The sequence below is a fragment of the Clupea harengus genome, chromosome 4 (assembly GCF_900700415.2).
Source record: "Clupea harengus chromosome 4, Ch_v2.0.2, whole genome shotgun sequence".
NCBI lineage: Eukaryota > Metazoa > Chordata > Actinopteri > Clupeiformes > Clupeidae > Clupea > Clupea harengus.
The window spans coordinates 13,279,753-13,294,658 of record NC_045155.1 but is presented as its reverse complement, the minus strand read 5'-3'; the positions used below and the strand labels follow the sequence as shown (position 1 = coordinate 13,294,658).

Sequence of the window (14,906 nt, the reverse complement as noted above, 5' to 3'; positions counted from 1 at the left end):
AAAAAAAAGAACAACACTTAAATAGATGAAGAATAAGAACCTGATTTTCCACCATGTAGTGGGTGAACAGTTCACTGCATTACTGATTAACAGATTTATGAGAGTGATAAAATGTAAAGTATGTGTGTGCATTAATGTATGCATCAGTTGAGAGCCATCTACTTCCGTGATGCCTTAGGAACAAATGAACTCACAGTAGCATATGTTTCCTTTCCTCCCCCTCTCTCTCTCTCTTTCTCTCTCTCTCTCTCTCCGCCTCTCTCGCTTTCTGTGTGTGCAGGGGAGGCGTCCGCCCTCCGCGACTATGCAGCCAACACCATGAACGAGTTCTTGCACATGTTTGGGTATGACGACCAGGTGAGGGACGAGCTGGCCAAAAAGATTAGCTTCGAGAAGCTAAAAGCCGCTACCTCAGACGCCTCCTCCCTCAGCAGTGAGGAGGCCACGCGCCGGGCCCGCTTCTCCAAGTACGAGGAGTACATCCGCAAGCTGAAGGCCGGCGAGACGCTGCCCTGGTCCACGCACTCGCCCAAGCCCGACGAGCTCCACCCCAAGCTGGGGCAGGAGAAGGGGGGTGCCAGCGCCAGCGCCGCCCTTCTGGCCTCCTCCTCCAGCTGCCTCCTGGGCCCCGAGGCCCAGCTGTACCCGGCGAGCGTGGTGGAACCCAAGCAGAACCCGCTGGCGGCAGCGGTGGCTGCGGCGGCGGCCGGGCAGCAGCAGCAGGCCCCCAGCGCCGGTCACGGACACGTCCAGAGCCCGGCCTCGCGGGCCTCCAAATACGACTTCTTCATCCAGAAGCTGAAGATGGGCGAGAGCCTGAGGCAGCAGAATGGTGGTGGCGGCGGCGGCAGTGCTGGCGGAAGTGGCGGCGGCGGCAGCGGCGGAGCCTACAAGCGGCCTTCTAAGTACGACCTGGAGAACGTCAAGTTCCTGCACCTGTTCAAGCCCGGCGAGGGCGCCCAGGACATGGGCGGCGCCATCGCCTTCAAGACAGGCAAAGTGGGGCGCCCGTCCAAGTACGACGTCCGCAACATCCCCAAGCTCATCCCGGGCAAAGAGGGCCCGCCACTCATGCCCAGCATTCTCTCAGCCACGCCGGGAACCCCCGGCACCCCACTGGTCCCCGCGGCAGCAGCCGCCTCGGCAGGCGCGGTGGGCTCCACAGGCCTCTCCGGGGATCAGACAGCTCACCTGGGCTTCAGCACAGCCGACTACCTGAAGTCCAGCTTCTCTAAGACCGACTCCATCACCACTGGAACCATGTCCTCCGTCAAGTAATTATCTTTTTTTTATTATTATTATTTCCGGCCGCTACAGTGTCATAATGTGAGACCATTAGGGACCATAAAGAAACTTTAATTATTGAGTGGAGTTGGGCAAGACCAATTGTCGCTCTTGCACGATGTTAATACATTCATTGGACCGCGGTGCTTCAGCAGAGGGTAAACACATTAATTGGCCAAATATTTTTACTCTCCTCCTGCTCTGTGCAAACTTGAGTTCATAACTTACTCGCGCAACGTTCATTAATATTTTTCAGACACATCACGGTTCCCGGCTTCTCTTCTCTCTCTCTCTCTCTCTCTCTCTCTCTCTCTCTCTCTCTCTCTCTCTCGCTCTCTCATTTCTCCCTGTCTCACTCACTCTCTCTCTTTCTCTCTCTCTCACTCTTTGCCCTCCTGACAGTTTTTTGAGCTCTTTGTTTGCTATCTGGAATTTCCCAGAGTACAGCTAATTTCTCGGCGAGCCCTGCCTCGTGTGCGTGTGAAATGGGGCTCGGTGGCGGTGGAGGATTGGCTAAATGATAAGTTGCGGGGTGTGTGTGTGTATGTGTGCGTGCGGTGGGGGCTGTTTACTCGCCGCGCACCGTGGCAGCTGATTTAGCGTCAGCATCGCAAAGTGACAGACTTCCTCTTTTAGCTGAGGTGTGACAATTCTCCGGTTAATTGCTTTTGAGCCCATGACTGAACCAGTGTCTCTTCGGTGTCAGAGGAGCCTAGGCGAGGCTGCCGCCGCCGCCGCCTGCACTTTAGAAGGAAGTGAGTTTGGCTTAATGAGAAAGGGCTGGCATCGTACCGGAGTACCGCAGCTTCTCACCTCATCTAATGGCCGTCAAATGTCTTGTTCCTGTCATCCCTTTTTGGCCGTTGATTTTTAAGGCACTCGTCCTCGAGGATCACATCCCCCCTAGATCCCCAAAGGTGTACCTGTGTGGATCCATGCGAGGGACAAAAGAGAGACAAAGAACAGGCCAGAGAAAAAACGGGAAAGTGACCAAACGGGAAAGTGACAAAAGGGAGAGATGTTTAGAGCGAAAAAGAGATGGAGAGAATTGAAGGCGAGAGAGAGAGAGAGAGAGAGAGAGAGAGAGCACACGCGAGTCTCTGGCTGTCATAGTTGTGGCCCAAAGAGCCTGATTAACCTGGGGTCACACCCCCACACACCCCACCCCCCCTCCCCGCCGGCGCTGCTCACGTTTGGCCAGCAGTGTGTCAGCCCCCGGGGGATGACCCCTCTCCTCCCACTGCAAGCTGCTGCTCGTCTGCCCCTGTGACAGCGCCGGCTCCCCTGTCACTGCCCCGTGCTCCCGTGAGCCCAGACGGCTGCAGCAGCCACACCCCATCCACCCGTCGCCGTCAGGGCCCATCCCTCAAGCGCCCTGATGAAGGAGAGAGAGAGAGAAAAAAAAGAAAGATCCATTTTCTGGGCTTTTTACCACCCGCGCATATGTGAGCACCCGCAACAAAAGCACAATCCCCATGAATGATTAATAGATCCCCATGCCATTTTATACACCCCCCACTCATGCTTGTTGTGGGGCCATGCATCAAAGTGCCCTCCCCAGCCGCTATCCATTCCCACACGAAAAATATTGTTGCTTCGTGGGAAATGTATATTGATAGCGTGAAGTTTTGAGATGGCCCGTAAGTAAATACTGGTGTCAGTTTGTTTTTTATTAACGATGCCGTTCTCCGCCCTCCGCTATTAATTCTCTCCTCTCTTTTGTTAGGAATGGGCTGCCACCTGAGAAGCCTGTCACAGAGGACGTCAACGTCTACCAGAAATACATCGCCAGGTATGCAAATCCACCGCGGGAGAACATTCCAGAAGCATTTTCTTTTGCTGCCTTCTTTTTTATAATCGAGGATATGTTTTATGTACTGGTGAAGGTACGTGTCAATTTGTTGAGGGAAATTGGTGTGTGCGTGGTCCGTAAATTGTTCAAAACCAAAGGCTTTTACAGCGTGAAGGGAGGATTAGTGTAGTCTATGAAACGCGGAGCAACCAAGTCTCTGTTTTCAGTAAGTGTGTGTAGTGGCACTCCAATCCGTTCAGAAGTGGCCCCCAAAGTAATTTTACACACCATCTCTCACGAGGATGACACTCCCGTGCTAAACGTGCTCCTCACATGCCAAAAGTGTGCTCCTCAGAAGGTCCGTGAGTTTGGAGTCTCCACCACCACCACAAGTTCTTAGTTTTGATTAGCTGTGCTGCCGTGAACACAATCATCTCAATGACAAACCAGCCTTGACCCCCCCCCCCCCTCACACACAAACACACACACACACACATACACCACACCCTTACCATCAGCCCCTTCAGACAAAGGCCTGAGCATGGATCTGAAGTATCAATGGACTCCTCCAGTGTCACCCCCACCCCCACCCCTACCCCCACCCTCTCTATTCATGCCCAACCCCAGCAGAAAGGTGATTATCATTTGTTTATTTATTCGGCTTAAAAGAAAGAGAAACACAATTTGAAAAAAAGAAGGCAAAGTGGCTGTGCCGCTAATGATTACTTTCCCCAGCCGTAACATGAAGGCCACAAATCAAAGACCTGGCAATGACAGACACACACACACACACTTTTCCTTGTGTGTACACACATACACACACACACAAAAACCCCTCCTTGGACTGATTACATTTTGCAAGAAGATTTAATTAAGGAATTTTTAATGAGGCTTCTGCTGGCACTGCCAAGAACTGTTTTGATATTTGCACTGCATAATGCATAAAATTTGTCTAAACATCTCGGCGGTTGATGCGCAGGGAGGCAGTAGATAAGCCCAGATACAGTTTCAATTTCCGCGTTGGGGGGGAAAGAGAGAAGAGGAGAGGTTGGTGGAGGTGGTGGTCGGGGGGGCAGGGGGAGGTGAGGACTCATAAAAAGGGCAAATGTGGCTGAGTACATCTGGGGGGGGGGGGGGGGGGGATGAATAGGTAGGGGGAGGTTCATCAGTCTTCTCCGCTAATGAGCACACACTTATGCTAGAAGCCCATCTTTGTAAACTTGTCGACACCCACCCTTCTACACCCCATCTCCGATTCCCAACCCAACCCCATCATAACCCAACAACCAACCAACCCCCCCCCCCCCCTGAAAAAAAAAGGGGAAAAAGTTCTTTGTTGCCGCCCGCCATCGTAGTTTGATGGTTAAAGGCTCTTCCCCGGTAGTGTTTAGTAGCAGTTTTCCCCCCTTAAATGCTTTCATGCACCCACTACTGCTCTGCACTTTGATCAGCAGGGCCTCCACTGTAACGGGAGATGCGCAGCAATCCCCGTATCACGGCAATATTAATATTTAATCTGCCGCTGAATAGCAGTGGGCCATTAGCCCCCCGACGCGGCAAGTGGGAATTGTCCAGAGGCAAAGTGATACAGCTGGGTGATGAGCAAAGGGGTGGGCCTCAGTCCCAGGGGGTTTGGATGAGTGTGTGCACGAGTGTGTGTGTGTGTGTGTGTGTGTGTGTGGTTATGCAGGGGCTTAGAGGGACTGTACACATCTTGTAGTGTTTGTGTTTCTGTATGTGCGTGTGTGCGTGTGTATCACATCAGCTTTATGGTGGGTGGGGGTATTTTTTGTGTGTGTGTGTGTGTATTAGTGTTATACACTGTACTGGAGCTTCCTTTCTTTCTTTAAGAAGCTGGGAAAATCAACCGAAGCTCCCACTACTCCCCGAGCCTTTCACTACACCAGCAGCTTTTAAAAGGTAGTGGATTTGCCATTCAATTAGCCTAATGAAAAGTCCGTTCAGTGATCTGTTAACCAACAAAAAAAAAGAACAAAATCAAATCATAAAGGAGAAATAAGCCATGGGATAATCCTGGCTACAAGAGAGAACCAGCATGAACATCAGACACACACAAACTCACAAAAAAAATCTATTACTTAGCTGTTTCTTTTTTTTTTTTTTTTTTCCCCTTCCTGTCTGTAGTTCAGCAGATGGTGCTCTTGGCAGCAGCAGTGCAAATGTTTATTTGTATGTTTTTAGCTGTAATTGGAGGTTTTTAACAGTCATCATCGTCAGGGTTATAATCAGCCCTGCAAACACTCAGGAGATGTGCCTCTTTAAACTGCTGCCAATCTGGGGGAGCCCGAGCAAGCGAGTCAGACACCGAGTGGAAGCGATGGGGGATGGGGGGCGGATGTGTGTGTGTGGGAGAGTAGTGCGTGGGAGGGTAGGTGGGGGGGTTGAGCGGGATGAGGGGGGTGGGGGGTGGTGGGGTAGCATGGAGATACACTCAAAGCTCTCTATTAGGCCTCACCTCTCTCTGATTGAAGCAGCCACTGTTAACCTGAAGAGCCAGGCATTGATTTGGCTGAGGCTGACGCGCGGGGGGCCAAATGAATGAATTATGTCAGGGGTTACAGTTTAATAAGAGCCTGCCAAGCAACTGCTTTTGAAAGCCAACGGAACTAATTTGGGGGAGATTGCCGTGACTAGGGTAGAAATCGTAATGGTACGGGTGTTACAGGTGAGCGCGGAGCAGACGCACATACACTTAGTTGTGTATGTGTGTGACTGGGTTTTTTTTTTCTTTTTTTTTCTTTGTTTTCCACGAAAGGGAGGGAAAGTTTGCACGCCCCGAAATATAGAAAAGAACGCGTCACTATCCTTATCCTCCTATTTGGAGAATATTTATGCAGTGGCTATAAATTCAAAGCAGTCTGCTGTGTTACAGCTTATAAACAAAACAAAAAAAACTGTTTTCATTGAGGACTGACATTAGCTATGTTGTACAGTGTGCTGTATGTTTGTTTTATTTTTGTTTTGCTGTGTTCTGTTGCCATGGTACTTGTTAAACGCACATCTCCCTCGCCCTTCCCTCCAGGTTCTCTGGGAGTCAGCACTGCGGGCACGTGCACTGCGCCTACCAGTACAGGGAGCACTACCACTGCATGGACCCAGAGTGCAACTACCAGGTGAGTCTCCTCCACGCCCGGCAGCACACCCTGCTCCTGCCCCCCTGTTTTCAGTCCCAGTACCCCCCCCCCCCCCCGCCTGCTCAGCGCTGGGTCTGTGCTGCTGCTGGTTCCGGCAGCCTCCTCTCTCCTTGGCTCACGTCACCCGTGATAAATGAGATCGTGTCGGCCCGGTAATGCCGGAGTCTTAGCGGCCATGCTTCAGCACCCCTGAACACTTGTCTCCTCTCGCTAACGCTACACGGGCGAAAATTGGGGCGAGGTGTTTCTGCGTGTACCTGGATGATGTACAGACATCTCTATAACTCAGTGAGGGCCCCTGCTGCAGTGGGGAAGGGGAGAAAGAGATAGAGAGAAAGAATGGGAGAGAGAGAGAGAGAGAGAGAGAAAGGGACTTAGAGCACTGTACCAAACAATCCTGTATCATTATGGCACCTGAAGACACACCCTAAGACCTGTATAAAATAAGCACTCAAGGTCGTGTGTATGTGTGTGTGTGTGTGTGTGTGTGTGTGTGTGTGTGTGTGTGTGTGTGTGTGTTTGCCAAACAGGTTATGACTGCTGGCAGTAGGCCAGTCTATAGGCCGGAAAGCCGATTTAAGGCACAGTTGGAGTCAGTTGGACAATTGGCCTTTTATTGTGGGCTAATAGTAAATATGCTGAAAATATGGTTCCTATTCTGGGTAGGTTTTTTTTCTCTCAGAAGACATCTGCTCAAGATCCGGGGCCACCTTTAATCCCCTTTCACATTATTAATCTGCTGGCAGTCCCAGGAGTTGTCATGTAAGGCAGGCGAAAAAAAGCATTAGGCAGATCACAACATGGAGCCAATGTTTGCCTGCACATATGGTGTAAAAGAGCAGGCAAATACAGACAGATTTGTTGAAGAAGTCAAAAATCCTTACAAAACCAAGCGTGTGTGTGTGTGTGTGTGTGTGTGTGTGTGTGTGTGTGTGCGTGAACATGCTTGTGTTTTCTCTCTGTCACTCCTCCCATGTCTGAGCAAAAGCCTCTCTTGTCGTAATCTCCCACTTCAGTTTTTCTAATCATATGATTACATTCGGAGGGGAAGACACGGAGAGAATATTGCCGAGTAAGTCGCAGCAGCTGTCACACAAAATCTGGACAATATTTACTCCTCTCTTTCTGTCTCTCTCTATCTCTCTCTCTCTCTCCCTCAGTCTCTCTCTCTCTTTTTCTCTCTCGCTCTCTCTCATACGCATGCTTTATTTTCACTGAGCTGATGTTCCAGGCCCAATCAATGTGGATGAATGGAACAAATGAGCTCGCCTTCTTTTTTCTTTTTCTTTTTTTTGTTGCAATGGCTTTACTGGGTTTTGTGAATGTGACGTCTGTCCTCTAGTCACCTCCTTATTGACTTATTGAAGCACATGGTGACATGAAACACGTGGCCTAGGAGCCACAGAGGCAAGGCAGAGTTGGGGAGGGGGAGGAGGAGGAGGAGGGGGTTTAGCTGAGGGGAGGAGGGATCATAGAGAGAGGGGATGGGGGTGGGGGTGGGGGTGGTGTGGTGCAGGGGTCCTAGATCAGCAGGCTTTTGGAAGTGATAACTCATGAAATGTTACGTGACCCAGTCCCTGGAATATTATCCCGAGCTGCCAGGCTGTGCTGCGGTGTGGCACGGCATTCAGAGGGCCCCTCTCCTTTCATGGGCTTGTGTTCATCATAGCCACTCTGGTGAGAATCCTAAAATAAGAGTCGCAGGACACTCTTCGCTCTCTCTCCACTCTCCCTCTACTTACGTGGAGGGGAATCTGTCCTGTCCCCCCCCCCAGCCCCCCCCTGAGGTTTGTTCTGTTCTAGCTGAGAGGTTTGCTGATGGGGAGAAATCAAAGTTTAGCACTCCCACTTCTTTCCCACAGAGCTGTGCAAAAAAGAATGATCATACCTAATTTGAGAGATTTGTATTTACTGCTGTTTGTTTGTTTGTTTATTTTCCCACCCCTGCAGAGGTGCAAGATCAGCCCAGCAGCTAGCCAGTAGTTATGTGTGTGTGTATGTGTATTTGTGTGTGTTTTAGTGCCTCTTTTTAGACGTCTCATTTCAGTCATTTCTCTCATCTCCCACTGCAGAAAAAAATGACAGATTTAAGTCAGAATGGGCTCATTGATTTCTGCTTCTCCAGCTCTAGTTCCTGTAACATCAGCTCAAGCCCAATTACAGCAGATTTGGTTCCTCTGGACTCTCCAGAGTGAGATTTTTCATCCCTTTCTTCTCTCTCTCTCTCTCTCTCTCCCTCTCTCTCTTTCTCTTTTCCCAGTCGCCTTGCTTTGTGGTTGGGTTTTAATTTTGCAGAGGGTATCTTGGCGTATTCTCTCATTATTACAGTCTAACCCTGAACGGGGGGAAAAAAACGAAGCTTAATGCTTTAATTAAAAGTGGAATCATATCGCAGCCAGGGAATTAAAAAGAGAAACATTTTTGGTCGGCTTGTTTGTTTGTTGCCTTGTCTCTTTTCCCCCCTCCGCGCACGTTTGCTGAACCATCTGCATGGAACATAATTTTTCAGAAGCCAAGATCATCGAAACTGTGATCTTGCATGTCAAGTGATCCATCTTAATTAAAAGTGTGGGGGGAAAATACAAAATAATACAGATGAGGGCCTAGGATGTTTGTGTGTGTGTGTGTGTGTGTGTGTGTGTGTGTGTGTGTGTGTGTGTGTGTGTGTGTGTGTGTGTGTGTGTGTGTGTGTGTGTGTGAGCGTGTGCGTGTGTGTGTGTGCTTTGTGAGGACTCAGTGTGTGTGCTTTGTGAGGACGTGCTACATTGAGACTCTTTATGCCCAGTCATCTAGACAATATTAAACAGCAGTCATCCAGACTCGTTAAGATTCATATTTTGGGTTCAATAAGATTCATATTTTGGGTTCAATAAGAGACCATCGAGAGAGAGAGAGAGAAAGCGAGAGAGAGAACGAGAGAGAGAAAGAGAGAAGAGAAACACTAGTCACTAAAGAGAATAGGGACTTCTCCTCTGGCTCCCACACTGTGGCTCCATATTGCTGCCAGTTGGCTCCTGTGGTCTGCAGCTGTTGCCAGAGTGTGAAAAAAATCAACCCAAAAGACAATGTGTTGATTATTACCCCACAACTGACACAGATACACACATGCACACATGGATATCAACCTGTTGCTTGTGGTGTGCGTGTGTGTGCGTGTGTGTATTTGACAGAGATTCACCAGTAAGCAGGACGTCATCAGGCACTACAACATGCACAAGAAGCGGGACAACTCCCTGCAGCACGGCTTCATGCGCTTTAGCCCCCTGGACGACTGCAGCGTCTACTACCACGGCTGCCACCTCAACGGCAAGAGTACCCACTACCACTGCATGCAGGTCAGAATCCTGTCACCACACACACATTCCCACACACTTACACACACATACATACACACACACACACACACACACACACACACACACTTAAACACAGACACACAATCCCACACACTTACACACACATAAACACACACACTCATTTACCACCTTATCACTCCCAAAGTAAGTCAGAAATGCCTCCACGTACGTGGTCTCCTCAATTCAAGTTAACATAGTGTTTTGAAATAGGGACACACACTCTCTCAACCACAGTCCACACGCACACACACACACACACACACACACACACACACACACACACACACACACACACACACACACACACACACACACACACACACACTTCCCTGCATTAAAGATGTCAGGGAAGGTTCCACAGTGCAAGTTGCTGTGTCAGAGTGACGGTGCGTCTGGGGGCAAGCAAGGCAGCTTCCTGTCTCAGTGCACTGCTGAGTGCATTTCAAAGGCTTCACACAGGTGCAGCCCAGCTCAGAGTTCAGTGCCTTTACTAGTTGAGTCGTTTGATCTCCGGGCGCTTCACAATGTAGTGTCAAATCTAGTAGCGTCAAACCCGCGCTCAAGTCTGTGAAGATGATAGCGAAGTATCTATATAGGTAACAAGAGAACTGACTTAAAACGAATAAAAAGCTAAAAAAAAAAAAAACCTTTAAAGAGCGTTAAAGATGTTTGACACGGTAGAATCACTGTGTGCTGTTTCTGAGGCGTAGCAGCCCTGGGCAGAGGGGGAGAGAGAGGGAAGAGGGGGACAGGATCTCCTGATGCCAGCCATAAGGCAGGGCAGAGCTGAGCAGAGCACTCAGGCACCAAGAGACACTCTCCGAGGGGGCGCAGGCTCGAGCGAGAGCCCGGCGTTTTAACTGCGCCTATAAAAGGAAAATACAGTTCTTCCACTTTTTCCATTAAGGCTAAATTACCATTTAAGAGCAGTTTTCATTCGTTTGACAAAACGTGTCATAAAGTAAATAAAAGAAAAATTAAAAGGACAGACATAAAGCAGTGCCCTGCTCTCTCTTCTCACTCCCTCCTTCCCTCCCTCCCCTCCTACTCCCCCTCTCTCAGTCTCTCTCTCTCTCTCTCCTTAATTGGCATGGATAAAATTCAGTTAGTTGTTTATACAAACTTAACATTTTTCATCTTTTAGTACCAAGCAGCGAGTTGAAGATTATTTCCCCCACCAGATTTGTTTAATTTTTTTTCACATCTGCTTATTTTCAAGGTGTCATCGCGCCGAGTGCTTTCTCACCGGTGTGCAAAAGCTGCTGCCGCCGCAGATGGCTTGAGATATATTATTTTTTTAACCCCCCCACCCCCCCCAACAGCATAATTGTTATGAGACGTTTCAGCCCTTGTTTTAACGGCACTGAGAACCAGCAGATGTTGGCATCCCTTCTCCTCTGATTTACTAGGAAAGAAAAAAGAAAAAAAAAACTTACGGGAGCGGGTGGCATTTTTTTTGCATCGTTTGACTCAATATGGCCAAGTTGCCATGTTCACACGGTTGAAAAATGCCAGGAGTGATATACAATTGCCAGTTTTAATTCAAACATTTCGTGTGCTTTATTCCCCCACCCACCCACCCCTCCCCTTCTGCTCTTCAACTCTGAGAGCTCTGTTTCAGGCCTCGCAGGCTGCAGGCTCATGGAAGACTTTAAACAAGAGAAAGTGACAATCACTCTGCCCAGCTTCTGGCTCTCTCCTGGCTTGTATCTATCTGGCAAGCTAAGGCTAAAACACTCTTATGTAGCATAAATATGCTTTAAATGTTTTAGTTTAAATGGGGGGAAAAACTTGAACCTGTGTTGACTCCCTCAGTGCTTGCATAACCTGCCCTGGGGGATAAGGCAAGTGTCTTCTATCTTACCCATCAGGTGTATGTAAACGGAGAAAAGTTAAGGTGTAGTGTCTAATGTGTGGCCTGGCGTTCATGTTTCTCAACCTCAATGCCCCTAAAGGAGACAGTTTCGTGTTCATCATTTTATAGGTCACCTGAGACCCATGTTGCGGCACAGAGCTATTTTTGTGTCATTGTTGTGATGTTGTTGACAAGTCCTTGCAGTCTGCAGTCTCCTTCAGCTTCCTGTACCAAGCGCATACACACACACACACAAACACACACACACTCTCTCTCTCTCTCTCCTTCAGCTGTGTCATGGAAAAAACTGACATTCAGACGAACAAACAAACCGACAAACCAAAAAATGATTCTGTGTTGTCAGAGTCACACAGCCACACACTCATCCACACGCACGCTGGTTTTGTCTCCTAGGTGGGATGCAACAAGGTATACACCAGCACCTCTGACGTGATGACCCATGAGAACTTCCACAAGAAGAATGCGCAGCTGATCAACGATGGCTTCCAGAGGTTCCGTGCCACAGAGGACTGTGGGACAGTCCAGTGTCAGTTCTACGGCCAGAAGACCACTCATTTCCACTGCAGGTGAGGGTTGCGCACAAGCACACACACACACACACACACACAAACACACACACACACACACACATGCACAAAAACAGAAACACAAATACTTTATATATATATTCTTTTTATTTGATTTTATCAGAGCTCTTGCTTAAAACAGATCAAATCTGCCGGGGCAAGTACGGTTGTGGATCAGTTCAAGTACAAAGTAGGCTTTGAAACTCATCACCAAATAGATGAGTCACAGGCTGCTATGCTGTGAGAGCACTGCTATACTTAATTTGACCAGTAGTTGGTTGTTTAGGGTTCTCGTTTTTAACTCTCAACCCGAGTCCCCCTTTTTATAACTTCGCACCCCCCCCCTGGGGTGGCCCCCTGCACACTTTGGGAAGCACTGCTGTATGCTGTGCATATGGATCATTATTAGAAGACCCCCCCTAAAGAATATTTTAAAACCAGCTATCACAGTCTAATGCATAGGGCCTCTTTATTGTGTGAGTCTGTGAGGTTTTGTGTGTCTGTGTTGTGTGAGTCTGTGAACAGAAATGTTTGGGTTAGGGGATTGTTTTGATATGTTTATAAACCCAACAAGACCTCTGTGGTCTTTTCAAAATAAAGAGTTGGTTTTTAACAGCTAGTGTCCACTGACTTTGCTCAACCTCAAACTGACATCTTAAAGGAGGACATCTTGGTTGGTCTGGCTAAATAATCTTGAGTGTTGCCAATATGATTTTTTTTTTATCTGTTCTTCACACCAAATCACAACCACAATCCTTCTCTATCCATCCAGGCGTCCCGGCTGCACCTTCACCTTCAAGAACAAGTGTGACATAGAGAAGCACAAGAGCTATCACATCAAGGACGACGCCTACGCCAAGGACGGCTTTAAGAAGTTCTACAAGTACGAGGAGTGCAAGTACGAGGGCTGCGTCTACAGCAAGGCCACCAACCACTTCCACTGCATCCGCTCCGGCTGCGGCTTCACCTTCACCTCCACCAGCCAGATGACCTCGCACAAGCGCAAGCACGAGCGCCGCCACATCCGCTCGGGCGGCATGCTGGGCCTAGGCTCCTCGTCCTCCTTCCTGCTGCCCAAAGAGGAACACGACGACTCCAGCAACGACGACCTCATGGACTTCTCGGCCATCAGCAGCAAGAACTCCAGCCTGAGCGCCTCGCCCACCGCGCAGCAGCAGCAGCAGCAGCAGCAGCATCAGCAGCATCAGCAGCATCAGCAGTCGTCCACCGGCAGCTGCGGCGGTCACTTGATGATGGGGCCCACCACCACCACCGCCGCCTCGGGGGGCGGCGGCAGCATCTTCTCTACCGGGGGCCTGTCCGTCAAGCCCACCGCCTCGCTGCCGCCGGCCAGCCGCATGTCCAGCCTGCTCTCGCAGACGCTGCCCAGCAACATGCCGGTGGCACTGGCGCTGTCCAACCCCTTCTTCCAGCTCATGCCACGGCTGCCGCTGCAGCTACCGCCCTCGGCCGCCTCGAGCCTCATCGCAGCTGCCAGCTCCAGCGCGCACGCCCTGGTCAGTGACTCGCTCGCGCAGAGCTGCCCCGTCTCAGGTATGGATGGCAGCGTCGGAGCCTGCACCCCCACCTCCTCCTACGCCACCTCCTCCATCATGGAGAAGATCTCGGCCAGCAAGGGCCTCATCTCGCCCATGATGGCCCGCCTGGCTGCCGCCGCCCTCAGGCCTGGAGGCCACCCTGACGCAGGTGAGGAATAGGCACGGCACGGCACAACCTCACCAGTCAGCAAACACACACACACACACACACACACACACACACACACACACACACACGCAAACACATCAGCCAGAGTTCTCCACACCCGCAACACCATTCTCACATTGGGTGTTTCCTTACGCAACAGTGGAAGAGCACTCATTCATTCATCCACGTGAGAGAGAGAGAGAGAGAGGAAGAAAGAGATAGAGATAGCGAGAGAGAGAGAGAGATAGCAGCTGTATGTAAATTCACAAACGCTCCAGCAAATCGACCTGATAGAGCAGAACAAAGGAGCCGATGTGTGCCGGACTTTCACTTCACAGAGTGAGACCACAGCCACATCCTGCCCCGTATTCCCCTGCACCTCCCTCATTCCACTCCACTCTGTTGCGCTCACATAGTCTACGCACTGGGCATCAGGGCTATCATGTCAAAGGGGTCAACTACATCTACAATGCAAACACAGTGCTTTCTGAGGCCCGGGTAAGCAAAAGTGTGGTCAGTTCATTTCTTTGATAGACAAAATTCACTTGTTTAAAAAGCATTGTTTATAAAGCCATTTAATAGCATTTAGGACTCGGCAGCCTCTTATCTGGTGTTCAAGGCTTCCTTATGGCACAAAATAGTGGCCGAATAAAGTTACGGTCAGGAATTTGAAACTATACTTATATGTGTTTTATTGGTGACTTTAAACCGGCGAGTATAAAGGCATGAGTGAGAGTGTTTTAGCTGGTGTGTGTGTGTGTAGGGGGGGTGGCTGGTAATGAGATCTTCTTGGGGTGTGTGTCGGGGGGTGGGGGGTGGGGTTAGTCGGCAGCAGGTGGGCTGCAGATTGAGCGGGGATAAGCAGGAGAGTCTGCAGTGGGGTAAAGTGAGGGGGGATTAGGGCCCCGCTGGTATTTTTGGAGAAGGACAGGCCCTGGGAGAGCAGGGCAGCTGCTGAGGGAGGGAGGCGCAGGGCCCCAGCCGCAGCCTGCTCCAGCAGGTAGAGAGGCCTGGAGAGAAAGAGCCGGGGCTGGGGGAGACGGCAGGGAAGAGGCCGGGGTGGGGGGTGGGGACGGGTGTAGGCGCCTGGCGGGTGGGGAAGCAGGCCTGGTGGGAGGCGGTGAAGGTGGATGGTGGGGAGGTGTAGGGAGAGGGAGCGCAGATGGTGCC

General features: G+C 50.1%; 1 protein-coding gene across 7 annotated transcripts in view; it reads left to right on the top strand.

Annotated features, from left to right (window-relative positions):
• The window catches only part of casz1 (castor zinc finger 1), a 182,348-nt gene that overhangs the window by 153,189 nt on the left and 14,253 nt on the right, over positions 1–14,906 (top strand). For 5 of the 7 annotated variants that reach the window (XM_031566310.2, XM_031566309.2, XM_031566308.2 and 2 more), the window contains 7 exons: positions 281–1,274; positions 3,011–3,076; positions 4,928–4,996; positions 6,120–6,210; positions 9,402–9,566; positions 11,857–12,029; positions 12,802–13,736. In XM_031566310.2, coding sequence (XP_031422170.1) covers positions 281–1,274; positions 3,011–3,076; positions 4,928–4,996; positions 6,120–6,210; positions 9,402–9,566; positions 11,857–12,029; positions 12,802–13,736 — 2,493 coding nt within the window. The remainder of the gene's footprint in view (positions 1–280; positions 1,275–3,010; positions 3,077–4,927; positions 4,997–6,119; positions 6,211–9,401; positions 9,567–11,856; positions 12,030–12,801; positions 13,737–14,906) is intronic. The other 2 variants (XM_031566307.2, XM_031566311.2) reach the window with 2 other exon arrangements.